Genomic DNA, 24,756 nt, shown 5'->3' with positions numbered 1-24,756 from the left:
GACATCCTTGGACTGCCCACCATTGGAGGCTGGGATGGCATTCTGGAGGAAAGTGATTATATATGTCTTGCTCATGTATGTGGCTTTTGGCCACTCTTGGAGATAAAAGAGTATAAAAGGACCTTATTTTTTAGTCCTGACACTAGAATTCATATGTTTTTGCCTAAGCATTTCAGCAGGATGACTTACCTAGTTTAATAATACTGCTGTAAGCAGGGAAATACTTTTATCTCAGCCTGCCGATGAACTGGGAATGGAATTATTAAATCACCTGGTGTTCTAGTGCCTAGGTTTTACTAGCTTATCTTACGTTCCTGGCTTCTGTAGTGGAGTTCAGACTTCTTATGTCTCTTTTCTTTGGACTATGTAGGGAAAATAAACCTGAATTTCTACAGCAGCCTATGCTAAGATGGAGTGCTGTGATCCCCTGATTTCCTCATCATATGGTCCTACATCCCTCTCATGACTGATGACCACCTGTCCCTACAATAAGATTATTGATCTTCCTTTATGTTTTGTAAAGCTGGTTTTCTGGAACCTTACTCTTTGATCAGCTCACTAGCAGGATTGGAAAAACACAACTAACTGCTTATGCAAAATACAGCATAGGAATGTGCATGTAAAGGCAGCAAAAAATGCTGAATCACAGCAGCTAAAATTTATGTTAACATACATATGGTAAAATCAAACCCTTGCAAACTTTCTGATGGAATCCAGGATGGCTGATGCACAGGAAAGGGAACAAGCTACAGAAAAACAGAAAGCAAAGAGAAAAGCAACAGACACAGGCCTCAAATTCTGCAGATTTCTGGGATTACAAAACAATAGAGATATCAGACAAATGAATATTCAGGCAAGGCTGAAAAGACCTGATTTGTATTGATATAAAATGCTTTCATATGCTGCTCGACTAATTCATAGGCCTTTCAGTCACTCTTCCTCTACCTATTTCTCATACTTAAGAAAAAGAAAGCCTTCAAATGTTACAGAAAAATAGCTGGTATTTATAGGTGAAACCATCTATATTTTAATAAGTGACAAACAAATATGTCTGTGAATGCAATTTAAAGAGAGAAAAATATTAATTCTTACCTCTGGAATCCCATCCATCCTTGTCAGTAGCGTAATTATGATCTCTCTTTCACCAGGCTTAAACTCCAGAATTCCTGTGCTTCCATAAAACTCATTATTATCTCTTGGTTCTACAGTGTAGCGCAGAAACTGTCTGATGAGGCTTCCTCTAGTGCGAACAATCTGCAGCTCAACAGACTCCCCTTCCTGCAAAAAAATAAAATTCATCTTTTTCCAGCACTCTGTTAGAATTAAGTTGTCTGTAATGTTCAAGCGACATTACTCGGATAGCTACCTTGATGCTGTAGGGACCTCTGGAAGAGGAAGAAAATTCAAACACTCCTCCGGGATCATCATTTTCCAAAATTGTAATTTCACAAGTAGTAAACCCGTATTTCAGTATCTGATTTTCCACACTGACCCTGAGAAAGGAAGGTAAGAGGTTTTTTCAAGTTGCAATTCTGTTTAGCATACAGAGGAGATCAGGATATTGACAAATTTTATGAATAAATTATGAAAACCAACAGTTACCTGCAAGGATTAAAATAAGGCAATAATGATACAACATCAGAATGTTTTATCCATTGGAAAAAAAATTATTGCCTCTGAAGTAACTTTTTTTTTTTAAATATATTTTTTTCTGATTAACTTTTTATAGCTATTGACTCCGTTGTTTGTTTATCTGGTTTTGATAACACATGCACACAACACACAGGAAAAGAAACAGAATAGTGACAGGGGAAACAAAAAAAAAAAGTTAGTTAAATTCAGAACTACTTTATATTTGGATCAAGGTATAAAGGAAATTCCAAAATCACCTATGCTGAGATTACACTGAAAATCATAAATTTACATTATTGCTTTCTTTGTCAAAGTTTACTACTGACATACAGAGGCAGAAATTTGACTCTCTATACCATGGATTTCACCCTCAGCTGTGTGTTAGCCTGCCTTCTGTAGATGTGGAGACAACCTGTAGGATCCCCATCTGACTACAAAATGTTGGACCTACTCTCACCTTTAAAGCACATGGTGAATGGTGCAAGAATGAAGTACACTGACCAAATATGCATACTTCAAATTCCTCTTAGTAAAGGATTTCTCTCTCTGGGCTTCTGCTACACCATCTTGGTCTTACTCTGACACGAATGGGGAATATCTGATAAAAGAAATGAACCTTGCATATTACTTGCTTGCCATTTGTCAGAAGCAGTAATTTTCAACATCATTTTAAATTTCTTATATTAAAAATTCCACAGAAGCACTATTAAAAAATACACCTCCAGACTGATGGTCTGCATATGATTTATTACATGTAGTTTTAGGTACTTAGATTCCTTTGCATCTTTCATGTTTCCTGTCAGTATTGTATTTTTCAATGAAATTGTGGTCCTGCATATCATACATATTTTTGTGCTTTCACTATACTACAACCTAGACTTTATCAAACGCTATTTCATGAAGAAGTGTGATATATTATATCCAATTTTTGAAATCAGGCCCAGAACTGTGTCCAGAAGCACATTATAAGTAACTGGAACCTACACATACAAAAACAACTTAGCATTGTTTGTTGTAGCATAGTCTCTAGGACAGGGTACAGGATGCAAAATAGGTAATACCTATTTAATAGAGTAACATGCTCATGTTTGTTATGTGTTTAAAAAAACAAAAGTCAGTAGAAAAAAATAACCTGTGTTATATAAATTATATGCATGTTAGTTTAAATCAAGATAACTTTCCTTGTCTTTGACTAGAGAAAATTACTCTAACTCTAATCAGTTCAGTCATTTAGTTGGGTCAAACTGTATTTGTAGCAGTTTAAAACAATTAATTCATTATTCCATGAAACACTCAAATATCAAACACTGAGCCATGCATTCATAACTTTCATCATTCACAGATCCTACATAAAGAAATGCCTTCAAGCAAGAACCCCATGCCATCAAACAAAATACCAAAGGGGAAGCATGCGTTGTATGAAGAGATGCAGAGACGTAACTCTTGGGAAGGGAGGGGAAGAAATGATAAAGACAGATTCTGTCCAAACCAACCACTTCCAAAAGAAAGCATTGATTCACTGAGCACAAAAAACAGTTCACCGCACTTACCCAAAGAACACGACAAACCTTTCTGTCTCTACCCTGTCAACACAGAGAAAAAAAAAAAAAAAGAGGATGGGGATAGTAATGAAAGAATGAAAAATGCCACTGACCAAAACTTCAATACTACCCATCTTATAAAAGAACAAAAAGCAAAACAACAAAAAAACAAAAAGGGGAAAAAATAAATTAAAAGAAGGCTTCCTTTTTACTTTCCAAAAGCTTACAATGTTCATGTTATAGGAGCCCTGCTTGCTTGGCATTTTCCTGTTGACAAAGGCCAGCAAGTGCGCAGCTCCCACTTACGAGGAATGACCCTGTGACCAATTCAGCATGTCAAGAGCCACTCAAGGTGTTCCCTACCAAGCCCTCCTCAAAGAGCTTGATTACTGCTGCGTGATCACACCTGCAGCAGCAGTCCACGATTATAAACCTTTATTAGGAAAATACATCTACGTGCCTCTGTGATATGGTGTTTCATCAGTCTGACAAAGTAATGATAAAAACAGATAAGCACAGAAAGAGTACTGATGGGTACACAAGGAAAAGTAATTTGGCACAAAATCACAGCAAACCTCATTTATAACAATTTTTTAGTTAATCAGATTACCAAAGTAGTATATATACGTATATAACATAAATACAAATTTACAACAGAAAATAAAAATGAATCATTATGTCAAGTGAGTTTTTGGTACATATTAAACCTAGACAGCTTTCAGGTCAGGAAGCAACCAGTAAAATTCAGTCCACCAACTGGTAAAAAAATAACTTTGTTCAGGTGGTTTCTCCATACAAACCCCATTTTGAAGACTTGGATATTTTATTTATTTTCTTATTAATTATCTGGTCTTTTTTTTTTCTCTGGCTGATACCATGATCAGTCAGACTGCTATCACTGCCCTGGCACAGTGATGTTAGTTACTACTCCGAAAAGTCATAAAACATCCTATGCAAAAACTTACTAGAAGCAGCTAGGGTTAGGTTTTCAACTCCAAGATGCTGTTAAGCAAACAATGAATGAACGAAGCTGTGGCTGCCCCATCCCTGGAGGTGTTCAAGACCAGGTTGGATGAGGCTAGGCCAACCTGATCTAGTAGGTGCCATCTAGTAGGTCTCTGCCCATGGCAGAGGGGTTGGAACTGGATGACCTTTAACGTCCATTCCAACCTGAGCCGTTCTGTGATTCTAAGATTGGTGCACCCAGTCGTCCTCTTTGTATCTATGCTCTAAGGCATATACATAGAACTTTTCATAACATAGAATGCATATCCCCAACAACATTTATTTTTTTTTAAATAGTATTGAAAAAAAAAAAAGAATTAAGGGAACAAAGATAAATTATGAAGGTACATTTTAAGTTTAAATTAAAAATGTTTGTTGTAAAGTATTCTCATAGATTTACTTTTTTTCTAGGAATATATACAAAAAAAAAAAAAAAAGATCCCAATTCTATTGTTTTGAACAATTACATTGTAATACAATTACCGTACTCACATCCTCCAAAGTTTTATCCTTTTAATCCAAATGCTTGCTTTTTGGTTCAGTGTACTCTTCATGTGTTAAACCTAAGTCCATACGGGGCCAAACCAGGCAAGGTGAAGTGTTCAGCAAATACCTGCATAATGCTTCCAGCAGCCAGCTCAGATTGACCCCGAGCAGCTACGGGTCTGCACACAGGGTCTGTGCCCCCAGAGAGCTGCCAGGACACCAGCCCCATCCCCTGCCACATGCACCTCCAACCTTGAAGAACAGAGGGGGGCGTTCATATACCACCCCTACACCACAGAGGAGATGCTCCCAGACTGCCTCACACCACACAGGGCCAGTTCAGTCCTGTTTCACCCCTCGTGGTGTGTGAACCCAGCTCTTTAGGTGTTCCTCTGACAGCAGTATGGAAACAGGACAAAGAGGGCTATTCAGAAGCAGCTATAAAAGTTAGAACAGCTCCTTTGACATGGTGGCTTTACCATGGCCAGCAGCTCCAGCTAGTGAAAAGAACTCTTGACCAGGAATAAGGAGATACCAATCACTGGGAAAGCCACTTCCCTGTTTTTATCCTCAGCTTTTTTTTTTTTTTTTTTTTTTTTTTTTTTTTTTTTTTTCTGAAAAATGGCTATGAATGGACATGGAGTTTCATACAGACAATAAACCCTGGCAATGCCTACGATGCTGACATAAGAAATACAACCTCAAAGTGTGTAAAGTATTTCTTATACAACAAGACTGATCATTAGGGAAATTCTTTCAGTAAAAAAATCATGTATTGTACATGTATATGTAAAGAATATTACATAGTAAGAACTACAGATGAATTAGGACAACCAACAGGAGCCCCAAAATGTTTCTTACACTTTTTTAAACACACAGTACAAGAAAATAGCAGAAATCAGACCTTTGACAAAGTTTAAGGTACCATGAGAATTTCAGTATTACTAAGAACTAAATAGAACCACAAAATAAATAAATAAATAAATAAATAAATAATAACTTTGAAGTTAATAACTTTTGACAAAATCTGGAATTTCTGCAGAACCTGAGTGTTCTGAAAGACACATGAGAAACTTAATTTCCAATGTGAATCTACATGGCTGTCATTATTAAACTACACTTCTCTAAAAGACTTTCTTTTCTGTCAGGGTATCTCAAAAAAGGGGAATTGAAATTGCTTGTGGAACATTACTCAATTTGTTTGCATTCAGTGTTCACCCCCTCTTCAATTTTTTCAGGATTATCTACTGATTTAATTAGTGGCAGGCTCTAGCTCTAAAGAACTGCATTAAAGTAGGATTTGCCACATCAGACATTCCACAGTGCTTCTCACCAGAGGAAACACCTTCTCTCCAGGTATAATCCATCATTTATTTGATTTTTTTGAGGCTACTTTAATTTTTCTGAGTCATAGCAGGAAAGATATGTTGTTGTTATTTTGAGAAGTAATGAAAACTAGCAGTAGGTGTCCAGGGCATTCATTTCAACGTTCTACTATTTTCAAATAACTTTTTCCCCGTTAAAACACATTCTGATCAAACCCTTGAGGCATCCCTGGAGGTTTTGCAGGCCAGGTTGGACAAGGCTGTGGGTCAACCTGATCTAATGGGTGGTATCCCTGCCCATGGCAGTGGGGTTGGAAACTGCCATGTTTCCAACTGGAAATCTTTAAGGTCCCTTCCAACCCAAGCTGTTCTGTGATTCTATGAAAATTTACATAAGTAAGATAGATATGGTTTTAAAACAGACACTAACCAAAGGAAATTACCAAGTAAGGAGAAAATCCCAGCTCCATTAAGCAGTATGTCAGTGAGTAACCCACAACACATAAACCCTTAAGCCCTGACCATTGACACTACGCAGTGCTTTAAATGGCCCCTCTGTGCTTTTCTAACTTTTTGACATGTAGCAACCCCTTAAACCTCAAAAATTTTTAAATCTGCCAGATATTTCACAGTGAAATAGTCAAGTCTGTATTTTACAACTGTAATTTTTAAAAAATTACTTTATAACTCACAGGTCTCATCATTTTCTATATAAACTGATGACAGAATTTCAACCTATGGAAATCCGTATCCAATTACTGAAATCAGTAGAGCTATAAAAATCTCCAAATAATGTTGCTTTGGTTTATTATATGTAGTAAATGAGATTTATGTCATAACATATGCATATAGATCTGTTCTGGCATCTTAACTTCCATGAGTCAAGACTCAAGAAATGTTGGAACATAAGGACTGCCTAAACAGTCGTCTGTTTGTTGATTGTCACTTTCACAAAATAAAAGTGATTTATCCCCAGATCCCAAAGTCTCCAAGTTCTCAGTCTCACCACCACTCACTCATGAGCACAAACACAGGCCATGTCCCCAGCTCACATACCCTGCAGGTTCTGGCCCTCTGGTTGTGCCAGTTGCCAAATTGATAGCTGTCTGCACCTTAACTGAGGGGCTGATAACTGCCAGTGAGAGATTATGTTGTGTAGGAGGAAAAAACAGCAATCAGATTTTTAAAAAACTGATTCCTGTTTGTGCTTACCAGGTAAAATGAACAGCCCTAGTATATACATGTATATATGCTCTCACAAAGCACACACACAATTTCCATGGCCTGTTCCACCTACATTCATCAAGAAGACCAAGGTCTTTTCTTTCTCACATAGATTTCACTACAGACATCTGTTTTTATTTATGCTTGGTCTCAATTCAGGCCTATTCAGATAGGGCAGGCATTCAACCTGAAGCTGCTCCTAAAAAAAGAAAATATGAAGAAGCTTCAGCAGATAACAAGACTCTCTTGCCTCTTTATTACTCAACATTACTCATCTGTCTTCTTTGGAATCCTATTTTTCATGTTATACATTTACCTCCAGTTTGTGGACAAAATTCAGACTTAGTTTTACTATCTATGGTCTAAGGATAGAGACCATAAAGCAAGAAAGGATAATATTGTTTTTAATGGCTTGGAAAAATTATAGTTATAGATGCACTTAAAGCTTGTTTAAAATTGAACTGCCTTGACAATATCACTAAGCTGTAAATAATACATCCTTGTTAGAACTAATTATTTTGATTATTTTACCCATGCTATTAAATATTTCAGTCAATTGAATGCTTATGAACATATGTCTATGTCTATAGTTTCATTAAAGTTCTTACATGCTTTCTTTTCCCGCTGACTTACACTACAATTTATGGAACAGTACAAGCACATCTACAGCACAGTGCATCTTTGTTTTTGTGCTCATTCACTACTGCTGTGAGGTGCTGGCTGCCAGCCTTGGAAACTGAAATCTTCTGTTTGTCCACAAAATAGCAACCAGGCAGACAGCAATAGCATGGGCTTACACATAACCCTGCCAGTATCCTTCAACCCTAATTTGAAGAGTCATGTCTAGTAGTGAAAGGATGATCTCTGCAGTCATTTCATTCTTGGCTTCTGCTAATTAGTTGAAGTGAAGGATGCTACCCAAGTCTAGAGAAAAGTTCAAATTCTATCTCCTCCTTGTTTGCTCCTTTTTCCAGGACAGACCACCTGTTCCTTGCTTCACTCTCTGACCCTGCCAAGTGTGGGAAAGCTGCTTACTCTTGGCACACTTTTCACCATCCACTTCATGATCAACAGAGCTATGGCTTGCACCATACACAGCAAAAGCAGAACACTGCTTATGTTTGTTCAGCTGCCAGTTCAATCCTTGTTGCAGCCACCATTTTCAAGGTACAGCCTACAGCTGTAACTCAGGATAAATGGCAGAAATCTGTACTTTCACACACATGAATCAAAAAAGTTAATCTTTCATGCTGCTTACTTCTATCTACTTACTTGTTTACCTCAATACCAGTCTGCATTCTTGGCCACCTTACACTCAAAACTTGAAACATCATTTCTAATCCTAGTTTCCCCCTTTGTGCCAGAGACTCTAAAAAAATTCCTTGAGACAAACCAGTTTCACCCACAGAAAAGAAAAAAAGCAGAGAGCTGCTTGCAGTTGTCTCTGTTTTTGTTTTGAAAAAGATTGCCTTTTTAATGTAATGGTAGCCAAGGTAGAATAAAATAACTTGTTCTGAGCTACATGCATTAACCAGCCACCTTTTAATCAAGCAAGCCAATCCTGCAAAGGAGTAACATCTTCCTTGTATACCATAACAATGTTCAAAAACCATGTTTTCTGAAATGGGATCTTCTTGTGGTCAATAACAGCTTGAGGAGCTTCTTGCCTATTGTTTGCTAATGTGTAATCACTGCGGGTATCTGTTATGGATATATAAGAGCTAGCCTACACTTCCTGTACAGAATAAAATTACTTCTGCATAATTCCTGATTATAAACTAATTTAAGTTTTCTGAATATGTTCATATGCAGATCAGTATCACGGTATCACCTGAGGGCCCTTACAGTCTGTTATCCTAAAATCCTCAACTAGATAAGAAGGCAGACCAGAACATTGTGCTCCAGAAGCCCCACTGCATACTCATTAGCAGAAGACTGCAATAATAGTCACACTGGGATATTCTGGGGGCTAGGAGCTGACAGACATATCTAATTATCAAGGAATATTGAACATGCAGAACAAACAAACAAACTGCTAGTCTAATTCTACAGTGATACCCAAGTTATAAATGTTTTTCTGATAGAAAAAGTTCTGCATTGCTTTTTAGTTCTCACTTTAGATTTTCTCATTATCTCACTAAACATTATTTTCCTGAAAAAAAAAAAAAAAGTGTTAAAACCAAGAGCTATAAAAAAGATCAAAACTGAAAGAACTTTCTGAATAGTATACAGAATTTTAATGAAAATATAAACAATTAAGTCATTGGATAATAAATGCAAAATGGTTTCTTACATTGATCTCCAGTCAAAGACTCAAAGGGTCCAAAGAATCAAGGGTCCAATATTTCTTCAGACACGTATCAACACAATGTAAGTAATAACTTGTAATTAACACTGCGCTAATTTGTTATACATAAATTGAGTACTGCAGCTGATACATATGAATAGAGAATAGGGTACAGTACCTGTCCAGAGTTAATAACACAGTTTCGTTCATTTCAGGTACATCATCAGCTTTAATGGTGATGTTAATTGTAGTATCACTTTGTCCAGATAAGAAAACCACAGAGCCGTTAAAAGGACTTATATCATCGTGTGTTACTGCCTTTTGGTTGGGACCGGAGGGTTTCAAACTCCAGAACACAGTTGCTTGACCATCAGTCCCATCTCGATGCAATGCGATGGAAACCTGTGAAACACATTAATTTGTTGTGACTTGCAAAAGTAAATGCAAAACCAATTACTCCCTTGCAAATTACTATTTGAATAAATAATAATTACAAAAAAAAAAAAAAAGTTTGTCCAGTTCTAATTTGACAATGGGAAATGATCTATCTGATTCAGGATTTGTGTCAGTCCTACTTTACATGACAATTGGTGAGAGAGACTAACTGCAGTATCATTTGCTCTGTGTGAGCATCAAGGGCTAACTGGTTTTAGATGCTTACACAAAAAACAAATCTCACTTCTCTGGAAATTAATAACAGATTATTTCAGAGCATTATTATTACTATTATTATTTAAGGAAGAGAATATTTGGGATAAGGCAGAACTTAGAGGAAGGCTTTTCCTCACATTAATTGTTAATGCTACACTGAATACAGCAAACTCCGCCTTCTCCAAATAAGTTTTCCATAGCAAAGGACGATATAAAAAGGCTTACTTACCAGTGCAGCAGGGGAATCTTCTGGTTCAGAAAGAATAATCGGTAAATTGCTAATAAAGCCTATTTCTCCATTTGCAATATCTGGAGTAATCCTCAGAGAAATATTTTGAATATCTCCTAACCTAGGACTCACAGATGGGACTAGAGGAATTCTATTCACCAGTTCAACTCCTTCCAGCTGTAGGAAAAAGTAAGAGAAAACTGAGAAATAAGAAGCCTCAGCACCAAGTCAGAACAGTTCTGACATTTCAGAGTAATTTCCATATGCAGGAAGTACACATCTCCAGAGCAAATTCTTCTATTAATAGGAAGAATTTGCATACTGATTTTTATAACTGCTGTTATAAAAATTTGTAAGTAGACATGTCAAAGAAATGAAGTGGATATTGTTGAGCTGTCAGCAGAATGGTATGCCTCCCAGACAAATCATATTAGTGTATGTAATTAAACACAGATCAAGCCAGTGAGAGACTGTCTGTTCCAGATCAGCTGATTCATTACTAGACCTATTAGCAGTAACTGATGAGCAGCATAGGCAATTGTCTAACATTATTTTTTGTGTCTTGCATTGATAAAAATCTAGGGAAATCACTGAAGTCATAATAATTTACAGCCAAACAGACAAAGAATAATGCACTTTTCTTTCCTCTCTGCAAAATTTTAAGGAATTCTCTATCTAAGAACTACCAGAGCTGCATTAAAAATCTAAATTCAGTACAGTATTTCAAAACTGTATTTTACCTATCACTGCATTTCTGATAGATTATAGATACTAAAAGCAAATAGATTTTTTTAACCTTTTCTTTAAGTGAGAAGCATCACTCATTAAGCCCAGCAGCAGTAGTGACATACCAAGGAAAGCAGAACTTGCCTGTTTAATTATTTCCTTCAAATATTACTTATGCCATGTCATTTTGTCTACATGCATCATTACAATAAATGTATCCATAACAGATTTGCATATATTTCTGTGAACATTTCACTAGGGCATAAACTCCCACTGACATTTTTTCTTGGAGTTATCAGGTGTACAGTAAAGCTTTATTTCTGGGGGAAGAATAATGGCCTTTCTTAAATTCATATAGTAATAATGGTTCACCATTTCAAAAGATGATTTTTAAAGTCTTACAGTTCTTAAAACAAAACTGTTAAATATGTGGGCTGCATCATATTTTGTTCCACAACTACTTGAGTAACACCCAGAAATATGCATGAACATTTATCTGATGATAGATGGAAATGTTTTACAAATACTGTATTCAGTAACTGATTCTCAACCATTTCAACTTGTTATCAAGAGTCTGAAGATTCAACTTGTTATCAAGAGTCTGAAGAACAGATGATGGCACTGTTTTTTTCTCCTCTTTTCTGAGCTTTCTCCTAGCGTAGGCCCCAATCCTGCAATTAACAGGATGAAAGCGCACCATTGTATGGTTGTTAGCTCAGTAAACTTTCTGAAATACTACACAGCCAAAACAATTTGCACGATTTAAAGTGTATGCTTTGGTACATTTGGGATAAAGTAATAATCAACAAAGAACAGAGATTTTATTCTTTCTACAGTGTTTCCTTTAGTACCTTTTAAAGGAACCAAATCAAGGAGAAAAAAAAAAAAAGTAGTTATTTGAACCATAGCAATTAGTAGTTTATGAGCTTAATTTTCAGAGTTAATCTTCCTAGCTATACCAAAAACTGCATCTGTGATTACAGCATGTTATTTACTTGAAGGTGTCACTAAGGAATGTATCTCACATTATCTCCTGAACCTTTATTCATCCTACAGTTGTATTTGCTTCTCCTCTGCCAATTCCTGAGTCTATTCATTATTGTGCCTAAATACAACTCATTCTAAACATCTTCACTGAGATTATCATTTATTCACGATGCAGAAGGATTGTCACAGTGATAAATAGCAGTGTTTCCTTCTGCATGAGTTTCTAAATTAATTATTTGAACTGGAAATCTCCTCTGATTTAATTTGTTCAAACAAATAAGATTTTATTTATGGTTCATAGAGAAAGTACAGGAAAAAAAAAAAAAAAAAAAAACATGAACACATTGGAATCTACAGTTTGAAAATCCAGGCGAAGTGCTTGGAATGACTGGACATTCTGAAATATTTACAATATGTGTGTCTTGACCATAGTCAAAGGACAAAAAAAAAAAAAAAAAAAAAAAAAAAAAAGACGTTGAATACATGGAATTAGACGTTTAAGAACTTTGAGGATCTCTCAGACAGCTTGCAGTCATAAAACATATTAATGTGTTCTAGTATTTCAGAAAGCAATTCCTAATCTAACTGTGAATGCCATAAATAAATAAATAAAATTGCATATTAGTTAAACAATATAACTCTGGCAAAAAAAAAAAAAAATTCCTCCTTTAAGAGAATGTAGGGAGAAGGATATGGAGGGAGGAAATCTTTCAAAGGTCTTAGAAGTGCTTACAACATCTTTGGTAGACTATAAGGAAAACACAAAACCTGGCAAATTTGAAATTCATGGATATAACACCAACACCTTCAACAATGATAAAAGTTATCTTTTACAAATTCAGATAGAAAAAAAAAAGTGAGGAAAACTACTCAGGGAAAACTAGAAAAAAAAATGTAAGTTTTCCTAACAAATTTATATATAGACGCAACATAATATACATTTGACCCTTTTTAATTTATGACTTAGAATAGTTCAGCTGGAAGAGCAAAGGTCACAGTATCACAGAATTGTAGGAGTTGTCAGGGACAGGCTGGAGAGCTGGGCAGGAAGAAACCAGGTGAGGTTTAACAAGAGTAAGTGTAGAGTCCTGCACCTGGGAAGGAACAACCGCATGCATCAGTACAGGCTGGGGGGTGACCTGCTGGAGAAGGACCTGTATCAAGCCCAAGTTACATTTACTTGCATGTCATTTCTGAAATTTTTCCTGCTTCAGTAATTTAATTTTAAGAACCTTATTTTTTTCATGTTCCAAGTCAGAGGCCAAGCAGAAACATGCTTCAAGGGGCAAGCAACAGCCTACACTGATCTTATTTTGATAAACTCCATGATTAATACCTGAATCCTCCTTATTTTTAAAATTTGTGTAATTACTAGTGATTAGGAATATAAAACTTTATGGCATAGTTATGAAAGCTGTCTTTTTTTTTTTTTTTTTTTTTTTACAGGAATAGTCATTTACAGTCAAGGGGAAGGATCAATTATTGAATCATAGTCTTCATATTAAATAAGCTTAAAAAAAAAAACAACAAACACACAAAACTGAGATACCTGTATGAGGAAATGAGCACCATTTTGAAGAAATGCATCGTTTCTTATTGGTATACTCAAAGTATGATGTGTTTTTCCTTCTGGAAACAGGAGGATGCTGTTTCTAGACATGTTCAGAATGCCATCTTTTGCTCTCTCAGGATCCAGAGCTCCAGCTGGGATATACAGTGCAGTATAAACCAACTGCACATCTCCAACTGTTCCTTTCTCCCGAACAAAACTCAAGGATAAAAAGCGTCCCGTTGGATTACTTTCAATCTTCTGACTCTCCAAAGGATAAAACTTTATTACGCCATAAACATCATCACTGTCCTGAATGTAAAACAAAAGCTGCAAAACAGAAAACAGCATCACTTACTCAATGCTACAGTCAATATACACCACAGTTTTCATGACAGTATGTCTTGACTGTCATCATACATTTTTATCGTTACTGAATTGGCACTCGAGAAAGAAATCAGATTGACAGCCCCAAAGTATTGTTTGTGCACAAGCAGCACAGCACTGATAGCAGCAACTTTCCTGCTATGCCTCATCTATGTCAGAATGAGCTTTGAATAACTGATTTTTGGTTCAGCAGCCAAAGTGAATAATTTTAATATATTTCAGACTGAAAAAAAAAAAAGAAAAAATTCATTTAATTCACCAAGTTCATTTCAATCGACAATTCAAAAAGCAATGTAGGGAACTGAGTCACAAAATTGTCAGTAATGCTAATTACCCCTTATTTAACAGTTCAGAGGTTAATCTTAATCACTAAGCCATCCTCTTGAAGCTGTTACTCTGTGTAAAACATTCCAGTATCTACAGCAAATAAGCAAGTGAAAATAAATGCTCAACCTTCTCTTAGCAAGCAACCAATCCAGACAGCGTTTATGCAGTGATATTTATGATGGGAATATGCTAAGCTAAATGCTACTGCATTAAATAGGTCTGGCCTTGAATAATATGTTAAGCCAAAGACTTCAGATGTGGCTCCTTACACTTAGAATACATCAGCTTGCTTCACTTAAATTCAAGGGCAACTACTTCAGTTTAGCCAATCCAACATAACTGGTGAAGTCCCTAATTATTATAACCTCCTCAAAACAAGTTCTGAAATCAAACTTACCTCAGATGGTTCACTGACTTCTGCGCCTCCCTGTATTGTATGAGCTAAGAGCTTCAGAAGATAGGGCTCTGCTTCTTCTGGTATGTTATCATCAATAACGGTCAGAGACAGCGTGACCAGCATCTGTCCTTGATCAAAATGTATCTCCCCTCTCTCTGGAACAAGGTCTGCAGTCACAGGTGAGGGATCACTGCTATTCCGAGTTATGACCCAGGTCACAGAAACATTTCCATGTGTTCCACCATTTCTTACGATTGTGATCTCTTCAAACCTATGGTTTTGAGTGAAAACAGAAATCTGTAACGTGCAATTATAATTAATATCGGTTTACTTAGTTATTTGTTCCCTGGAAGATTTATACTGACTTCAGTGGAATCAATATTAACTGCTGCTACTGACACCTGAGTCAGGACTTAAAATTTGTGAAATCATACAACACAAGTAGAATTTTCTCAGGTTGCTTATTCATGCGATAATATACCTAAAGACATGAATAATATATCTAAAGACATTAGTCAGAATTTATTTTGTTTACAGTAAGAAAGATACTATGAAGAGGAAACTTGGCATGTTTACATTTTTTCTCAGGAAAGATGTTAAATTTCAGAAACCTTTTTCTCAACTAAATTTCTACACTGTTTTATGGACTATATCAAAATATAATTATCAGGTGTGAGTGATTAAATAATTATTTTATTTAACATAAGGTGACTCAACTATTTGCCTATGTACTGAAATGCAATTTATCAATCTTTGTGACTATGGAAATGTCATGTTTCCTGTATCTGTGTGTAAGAAAAAAAAAAAAAAAAAAAGAAAAAAAAAAGTGAATATTGAAGTGCTAGGCTCTACATACTAGAATTTGTTCATAAAATCATAGGCTGATACGTTACCTCTTTCTCTGGGAATGACCCACCATCACTAGCTAGCAGTGGACATTTTTACTGAAACTGGAAATATTGTATAGATATCGGTCCTGCCTGTAAAGATTTGTGTGGAGATTTGTTTTTAATTTATCTGTAAAATTACATATATTTAACTTATTTGGAAGTCTATGGGTATTCAGTACTTCACAGGAGACACTCACCACCATTTTTTAACCAGAGACTGACTAATATACAGTATAGACAAAGATTTACTGGGAAAGAAACCCTGAAATATATTTTCCACTTGTATGAACGGGTGTGTGGCAGCATCACAACTTCCATCTTTTAGATTACAGGTTTTTCAGTATTTTGATGATGTCATTAAATATTTACAGTTCTTATATATAGTTCATAAATATTAAAATACTTTTGCATAATTAGACATTTTCTGCCTTGAAAATTATATATAGTTTATAATAATTACATGTTAGGTGATTTCTATATTAATTTTTCAGTAGTGATTTTATAATTACTGTCAGTGAAATCCTAAGAATGCTTTACAGTGCCAAACAAATCCCTTAACATGACGAGATACTGTTTGAAGGTCTGTAGTACCTTGAAATTTGGTCTTCATCAATGATAACAGTTTGAGCAAACAGGATACTGTTGATTGAAAGCACTCCGTAGGGTTTATCATTTGGTTGGATGGTGACGTGAACAACAGATGGATTAACCAAAATAGCATCTCCCTGTAACGTGTCCTTTAGGAGCATAATTTGGAAAGTCTCAGCAATTTCTGGTATGGCATCGTCAAGGATCTTGAATTTCATATATACTTCATGAACTAGAGGTGGGAAGACAATAGTTGTATTTGGCTGAAGATCTAGGAAGTCTAAATTGAGCTGTGCATGTGCTGTTGAATTCCCAGTTATGATGGTGTAACTGACAGAGACTTCACATTCATCAGGTCCAATTAATTTTCCGCTGTCATCCTTACCACGAACCACTTGAACTGTGAGCACATCAACTTCCTCAGGCACCATGTAAGTGCTCTGAGCAAATCGCACAGGGCTGTCATTTTTCTTAATATTAATCTGAACTGAATTCCTTGTGGTATTGATTTCAGCCCCTCCCTCCACACTCCTTAGATGAACAACAAACAATTCATCATTTTCAGGTATCTGGAAAAATAATAATTGCAACAGGGTGTAAGTCCCATTTCAAATATATGCAGAACACTTACTTAGAAATATGTTTCATATATTTCGCAAAAAAGGGAAATAATGTAAACATTACAACCTTTTTCATATTAATATAAACAGGCAAAAAGAAACTCGCTTGCAACTTTGAAAATCCCTTCTCAAAACTGAATGTTTCCATTTTCTAAGACATACTTCTATGCTCTGGAAATACAAAAATGTGGGAAAAGAAAAATATCTTTCTGTATCTTTCCAACTAGAGAGTGTGAGGAGATCCAAACCCAACTTGTGGAAGTTGCTCTGCTTGGAAACAAGTGTGTCTGCCAGTTATTTAGTCTGACATCTTGATTTGCTGATGTTAACACAGTTTTACATCTATGCATGCCTGAAAGAACAGAGGAACAACGTATGAACACAACCTACCTTGGTCCTTTTGTTATTTGCTGCTGAGAGAAATTCCACAACAAAATTGCTTATGTGTTACTAATGGCATTGCTTTGTTATAAGGCTGATGAATCCTTTCCATGTAGTTCTGTTTACTGAGCAAAAAAAGTTCAGAATTCCCTGTGGTCCAATATTTCTTCTCTTTGACACTCATTTGTTAATTGGCCACCCTTAGATCCTGTTTCAGGGCAAAAAACGGTATGCATGCAGCTGTCTTTGTAGCTGAGGCCAATTTTGTCCTTTGTTTGACTTGCGGCACTTAAACTTGCATAATATTTTTGACTGATACAGGTTGTGTTTTTTTTCCAACGTGAGATTTGCAAGTTCTCGGTCACCTCTCTCCTACACTACTATTTCCTATTTTATCTTATTAAAATTGATATTAACTTACGCTTATTTTAGTTCACTAGTTCAAATATACTGTGTTCAAATACTAGTTCATATTTGCACTATAAAAATATGCATTTGACAGTCAGAATGTACATGCCATTTTAGTTGCAGATAAAATCTTAGTATCCTACATAAATAAGGCATTTTGGAGCTTTCAATTGCATCATGATTGACCGATAAATACACGAGTCAAACTTCAAATATAATAGTATAAATGATTTCCAGTGCTGCCTTGCCTCTTTAATTTTCTCTTAAACAAAGTTGCCATTCTACTCAAAAAGGAAATGTGCACAGGAAAAGTACTATAAATGCAGAGCTGTGAAAATCAGAACTACAGTCCCCTACCTTCTGTAAGGCTGCCCAATTCTGAAAAACACTTTTTTCATTGTTTTCCCTAACTCAGATCCTAAAAGCTCAAATTCAGTTCTGACAGTAATGCTGGATTCTTGTGAAGTCCATCATCATCATCATCAATAAAAGTTTTTGTGCAAAATTCATCTTTCACAAACACTTGTGAAAGACTTTCGCAGAGTGGGAAGATTGACTAGACATACCAAATACAGATCAAGTTTTTAGAAGTTTGAGGGCGTTTGTCAGAATAAAAATAAATAAAATCACATCCTCCCAAGAGAAAAGACACTAACAATTTATTTCTGTGTGAAAGTCACTGAAATATTACATTGAATCGGAAAGAGATGTTTCCACACTTCAGCACCCCAGGTTGGCACAGCATCTTAACACTAGAGTATCAGTAGAAATGTGGAAGGACATTTTTTATAATTAACAGTAAAAAGGAAACAAGCCGCTTTACAGTTCTGTGCTCACTTCTGAAACAGACACATTTCACCATTATTTTTTTCTAATTAATTTATCATTAAGTTGTTTTGTATTGTATTATTTTGATGTCCCTGTTTTCCCTCTTAAGCTCATTATAAAGGAGAAGAAAGACACAAAAGAAAAGTGTGGGTATGAAAAAAGGAAAATCACAAGTTGCAAATTAGAAGAATGTTTTCTTTACTCAGAGAAAAAAAAGAAAGCCTCACAACCTATGAGTTGTTATGTGTTTTTTGTTTGTTTGTTTGTTTTTTAATTGGCCAATCTGAGAACAGAAAAATGTTAATTATCACCTAGTATTCATGCTTTTCACAAGATTGCATGTTTGTTTCAGGAATCTTATGTATTCTTAGAAGGATTTTTTCAAATATGTTTCTACCCTAAACATATCTGAAAACAAACAAACAAAAAACTATAAATCTTTTTCAATCTGTCTTTTCCCTGTGAATATTCAATCTGTCGTATTCTTTCTTTAGTGACAAAGATAACGTGTCTCCTCAGCCAGGACATGTTCATAAACTAAAAATATTCACTGATCAGAACTAAGGATGGAGCATTAGAAAGAGCAAAAATAATAGACCAGACAGCCAAAATTTAACATCACTTCATTAAATAGAACTGCTTTTAACCTTATTTAAGCCAAGGCTTTTTGTAACTTATTACTCTAAGTCTTTCCAGAACTGCAGTTAACCTTCTACATATCAAAGCCTAAGATGAAGCCTTGTTCCTACCTGATCATCAAGCACTGTTAAATTATAAATCAGCATCGATCTCCCAGGTGTGAATGTAATATTTCCCTTAGCTGGACTAAGGTCTTCTTCAGCTGGGTTTGGACCATCTTTTATCTGCAAAGAATTGATTTGTCTGATAAGAAGTATATAAATCTGGAATACAAATCCAGTGCAAGTACAATAACCAATATGCAGTGTGACTTGCATAACAAATGACTATCTGTTCAGCCATCTCCAACTTACAAACATGAACATTCAGTTGTGAAAATCTGCTCTTTTCTGGCAGACAGTGTAAGTCAGAACAACCACTCCGAAGAAATTCTGTATTTCCAGAATAAGAGGAAGAAAACTACTTCCATATAGGCCTATGGGGGCTCTTTATTATTTTTCTGATGCATAACTGACCCTTTCATATTACAGAAAGGATATTCATGCAAATTCAGTTTGAATCAATAGTATTTCATAATAAATTCCAAGACAAAGTAATAGTACTTACTGGTTTTGTGTCCCTTCGATCTTGACTTGTGATATTAAAGATACTAAATTTAGCAGTGAAACTCAAAATACTACAAAGCCTCTTAAAGGTCATACGGGATATTTTGTTTTGAGAACATTTTGTAAATTATTTTTCAACATACATATATAATGCTGTCAGATAGACCTAATTAATTGTCCAGATAAAATTTACTGTACCTTAGAACAAACACATTTGCAAAAAAAAAAAAAAAAAGGAAAATGCACAGAGAATCATATTCAGTACTTTAACTGTTCATGCTACATTTAGTATTAATAAAATCCAGTGCAAAGCTTTTCTAGATTAAAGCTTTGAGGTCTAGTAAAGGCCTTACCCTTCCTTAACAGGCAACTAGTACAGAAATATCTATAGGAAAGATTTTATATATAATTTTAAAGTAACTAATAGAATCTGAACTACATAAGAAAAAGTAATCAACGAAGGCAGTAATTGCATCACATTCAAATCACATACGTAAATAACAGGATAAGTATTCACCATGATTAATTATTTTGAAAGCTTTAGTTACACGGAATTCAAGATAGAGATCAAGACACAGATGATTATAGATTATACATAGATTATAGATTATACATATATAGATTATATGATTATACAGAAATTCACCAAATCCTGAGCACTCACAGTAGAAAGTTGGGATAATCATTAAAGACTCACTTGAATATTTGTATGTAAAATAAATAAATTCTTTTTTAAATTTAGATAAGACATTTCTTATATACTTAATATGCATTATTTTCTAGTAATACATACTGATGTTGCCTCACATACCTCTCTCTCTAAATGACAGAAAATACTCTGTTTTCTCTAGTACCTCTTATACAGTCAATTAAACAGTCAGATAATTACAGTATTTTCTATATGACAGTTAATATGAATCCATTTTATGAAACAGATCTACCTAATGTTTATGTAGGTATTTTGTCCTTCTCCCTCTTTTGCAAACACTTCAATAAATTATGATTACAACCTCTCAGATTAAGCCAGCAGGCTACGGTATGAAGTCTTTTGGATAAACTCACCTCAAAAGTTATGATGACCGTCCCATAGGTTCCCCTCTCTCTAATTAGAGTGAGCGGTACAAATTCATTTCTGCCCCTGGGCTCATTCACTGTGATTAAGGCAGACTAATGAGGAAGAAAAGGAACGGACAATCAGACACAGATCAAATATCACAGCAGAATGAAGAAACTGTTACCATAGAAATACCAAACTCCCACAGACAAGTTAATCCAATCTGCAAACCAGTCCACCGATGGCATAAATTTCCTAGCAACCAATTAGTTCAGCTAATAAAAACCTTGAAAGATTTCAAATAAAAAATTATCACGTAATGCAATTTGTGTGGGTTTTGTTGTTGTTGTTTGTTTGTTTATTTCTGTAAATGAACATAGTCAACATACACAAAGCCCTCGCATATTATCACTGGTATTTTTAGGAGCTCCTACACCCATTAAAAATAGGTTTTCAGCATCATGAAGTCATTTATTAGATAGCTAGCTATAAATGTACTCAGGACAATCATTTAGGTCATTGGTCACTTTTTTAGACTATTGTAGGAGACAGATTTTGAAGATATCCACTAATCCCAGGAGCAGCTTGGCTTAGTACTGTGACTCTAAAATTTTCTTATGTTCTTACGTTTTTTCAGGGAAGTCCTAAACAAAATTATGTTGTCAGAATGCTGTCAATAAGGCATAGCTACTCGTTCTACTAATACAACCTCTGTATTATTGCAAATAGCATCTGCTAGAGTAACAACAGCATCTTATCCCAGAGGGTGTTATAAAATGCATATATTATGACAATGTTCCCTCAGCTTGTCAGTCAAGTATAATAAGGCTCACTACTGATGGTAAAATGTATATATTCTCAAGATTTTCAAATCACATTTTTTACCTTTAACTTTCCTAGGGTATTATTCCTCAGTGTCTTCCCTACTATATTTAGATCTTGACTTATAGATGAGGGGCAGTGAGACTGAAAAACTTTAAGTAAGTTTTATCTTTAAGATGAGCAACATTGATATCCATCCAAGTGCGAGGCTCTCAGGCTATTTCTCAATACCTAAAAGCATACAGTAGTATTAAAGCTGTATATATGCATGAATTACATACATATGTATGAATTACCTCTAGAGACATTTTAAAATATGTAACTCAGAATCAGTTTTCAAGGGATTCAGTTGAATAACTAACCAGCATCTTTGAAAATTTCACCTTTATGCTTTCTAAAATTTTCATATATACCATATAAAAAGCCATACCATGTTAAAAGAAATTATTCCAAAAGCATTGTCATTTGATAAGATTGTTACAGTGACAGACTTGGGTGAGCCAAGCTTCATCTTTGCAGATGGTTTCTAAAATTAACAAAACAAAATAAGATATTAAATATGGTAAATATAGGCAAAAATAAAAACATCTTGATTTTACTGTTTTAAATATTATTCTCTGAAAATTGTATGTCTTTTTATTAAATATTACAGTAAAATTTATTTAAAGCAACAGAATGCAGCAAAATAATTCTTCCTCATTTAGGAAGTATATTCTATATGGTCAACAGCAAAGTGCATGAAACAAACCTTTCGAAGGATTACTTGCAGTTTGGCAATCTATTAGGAATAGGGAACCAGGTTTGAAGCACGTAGCTCTGCCAAGAACTCAAAAATTATTCTTTTTTCTTTTCTTTCTTTTTTTTTTTTTTTTTTCCTAGCACTTGTATAAAACTGAAACTTTGAAGCTATTTTGTGTACTGAGTTATCAACTAGAGGAAACATTATTTACAGTGTTGTAAAAATGAGCTACTACATTTACATGTCAAAAGAAGGAAAAATATAGACTTCTACACTCACTGCCAACATTTCCTGAAATGTATAAAAAGCATGATTTTTTTAATTTACAGAACTGATTTCAAAATTAGTCATGAACTGCTACCTTAAAAAAAAATATAAAATAAATTTTTTTGTGAGCTCCTCATAGAATGAATCCCATGAGATGGAACCATATGCACAGATTTATCAATGTGTTTTTTAAAAATTGGTTGTTCAAAGGGAAGTCTTGTTTACCCTCTGCAGGACTGGAAATCATTCTGCTTTTTTTGCTACTTCTACCCTTTCTTGTAGGTGCAGTGTGTAGGAAAACAGGAAAGGTTGACCTTTCACAGTCTAATTCCTTGGCACTCTAGCATAATGCCTTCAGATACCCACAACTGAATGCAGTGCTTGCTGAAGTTTCAGAATATGTCTATACTGCACAGCAACATCACATAGACTCCCACAGGAACAACAAAACTTTCTTAAAAGGAGCAAAAGAACCATCCTGGCTAGTCTCCAAATTTTAGTTCTTACCTATTAAGACTCAGACCCACAAGCATGACTGCACAGAGTTCTACAGAATACCATTCATTTCTGTCAGATTACATAGCATTTTCTGGCCAAAGGGATAAATTGAAAAACTTAGACTTACTGGTAATGTCAAGTAAAATGTGAATGTCTCATCAGCCTCCGGAAGGTCATCATCACAGACAGATATATACACTGTTCGGTTTGTTTCTGTATCAGGTATAAATGCAGCTGCATATGTGTCAAAAAAGTCTCCTGTATCTTCTCCATAAAGCTACAATAAATACACAAGTGAGTGACATCTTCTTCACCTACAATCTTCTTTAATATTATTCTGGACTAATTATATGGATTTCATGCATTTTTCCATGCACATGATTCCTCCCACTGTTTACCCTGCTATTATATAGTTTATTTATAGACAGAAAGTACAAATAATAGCCTCTTGTATCCATACTAAGTAACCAGAAATAACAACACTTCATTCAGAACCACTTATGACGTGGTTCCTTAAAACTGGTTATCTTTTGCTTAATGTACCATATGACCAGTTTTTAATTAAAAGATTGTTCTGAGCACAGAGCTGCACACCATGTATTAACTCACCTGAATTACACTTGCCCTAAAGTGAAACTGTCCTCTGCCTACCTCTCTCTCTCTAGGGACTAGAATAAGTTTAGTTTAACCTAGATTAATGTTTAGATTGCCAAAGATGGGCAAGCTGAATTTTAAAATGTAAAGCTCTGCTTTCACATCATTCAACAAAGGAAAAGTGCACCAAATCAAATATTAAGTAAAGTGCTTATAGGACGGATTGCAGAGCCAGTGGTGTCAAGACTGGCAAAATCTGTAGGCTAATTTTACAGTTTGAAGCTGAGATTAAATGGCATAGTCCTGGCATTTACCTGTTTTTGCAAGATTTTCTTGACTGTGACCTGATGAACTGCCAAATTCTCCAATGCATTCAGTACGTCATTTCAAAAACATCCCCATGGCTGCTACACCTTAAACTACCACCCTTATAGGCACTGACAGTTTGCACAGACCACTGTGAAAAAAAAGCTATTCTTTTTTTGAGAATAATGAAATTAGAATTTCAATGAAGAGGCAACAAAGTATAGTTGATATTTTTGTGTCTGTCACCTCTCATTGGACATTTTGGCGACTGTATTTTTTAAGTATCTGAACCAACGCTAGACCTACCAAAAGACTTTTATGAAAATGGATTGTATTTTTTTTTCTAAAGGAGATCAGGTCTAATACAAAAACTAAGTTACTCTGTTTGTTATGCCAACATATAACACTACTTTCAAACTAAAATCACATTTTCTCAAGGTTTCCTCCTTAGATGTTAATAAACTCTTAAATCCCTGCAGATCAATTTCTATTCATCGTGATTTTTAAGATACGTATTTTGAGAATAAACTGTATCACAGTATAGATACTCAGTTTCTTTTGCCTACCCACTAAAACAAATCATGAGCAGTACATCTCTGCTACTCTGCTGTGTTGTCCTTATTCACACCCAATAACATCTTACTCCATACACATACAGTTTAACACACTCTGAAGGGTTTAATCATTTAAATGGAGTACAATTGAAATCATGGTTATTAACAGCTAAAAGATAAAATCAATGATGAAAAGATAAAATCAATGAT

General features: G+C 35.1%; 1 protein-coding gene across 1 annotated transcript in view; it reads right to left on the bottom strand.

Moving 5' to 3' along the window:
- ADGRV1 (adhesion G protein-coupled receptor V1) overlaps positions 1–24,756 on the bottom strand; it is a 286,177-nt gene that overhangs the window by 248,280 nt on the left and 13,141 nt on the right. The window contains exons 3-13 of the mRNA XM_032206748.1: positions 23,220–23,369; positions 22,019–22,114; positions 20,775–20,879; positions 19,218–19,331; positions 16,235–16,800; positions 14,754–15,024; positions 13,643–13,972; positions 10,381–10,557; positions 9,679–9,902; positions 1,367–1,493; positions 1,093–1,278 (exon numbers count right to left, since the gene is read on the bottom strand). Of these exons, the coding sequence (XP_032062639.1) occupies positions 1,093–1,278; positions 1,367–1,493; positions 9,679–9,902; positions 10,381–10,557; positions 13,643–13,972; positions 14,754–15,024; positions 16,235–16,800; positions 19,218–19,331; positions 20,775–20,879; positions 22,019–22,114; positions 23,220–23,369 (2,346 nt within the window). The remainder of the gene's footprint in view (positions 1–1,092; positions 1,279–1,366; positions 1,494–9,678; positions 9,903–10,380; positions 10,558–13,642; positions 13,973–14,753; positions 15,025–16,234; positions 16,801–19,217; positions 19,332–20,774; positions 20,880–22,018; positions 22,115–23,219; positions 23,370–24,756) is intronic.

Source organism: Aythya fuligula, chromosome Z (assembly GCF_009819795.1).
Source record: "Aythya fuligula isolate bAytFul2 chromosome Z, bAytFul2.pri, whole genome shotgun sequence".
NCBI lineage: Eukaryota > Metazoa > Chordata > Aves > Anseriformes > Anatidae > Aythya > Aythya fuligula.
The sequence above is the reverse complement of the archived record's forward strand: the minus strand, read 5'-3'. Positions and strand labels throughout refer to the sequence as shown.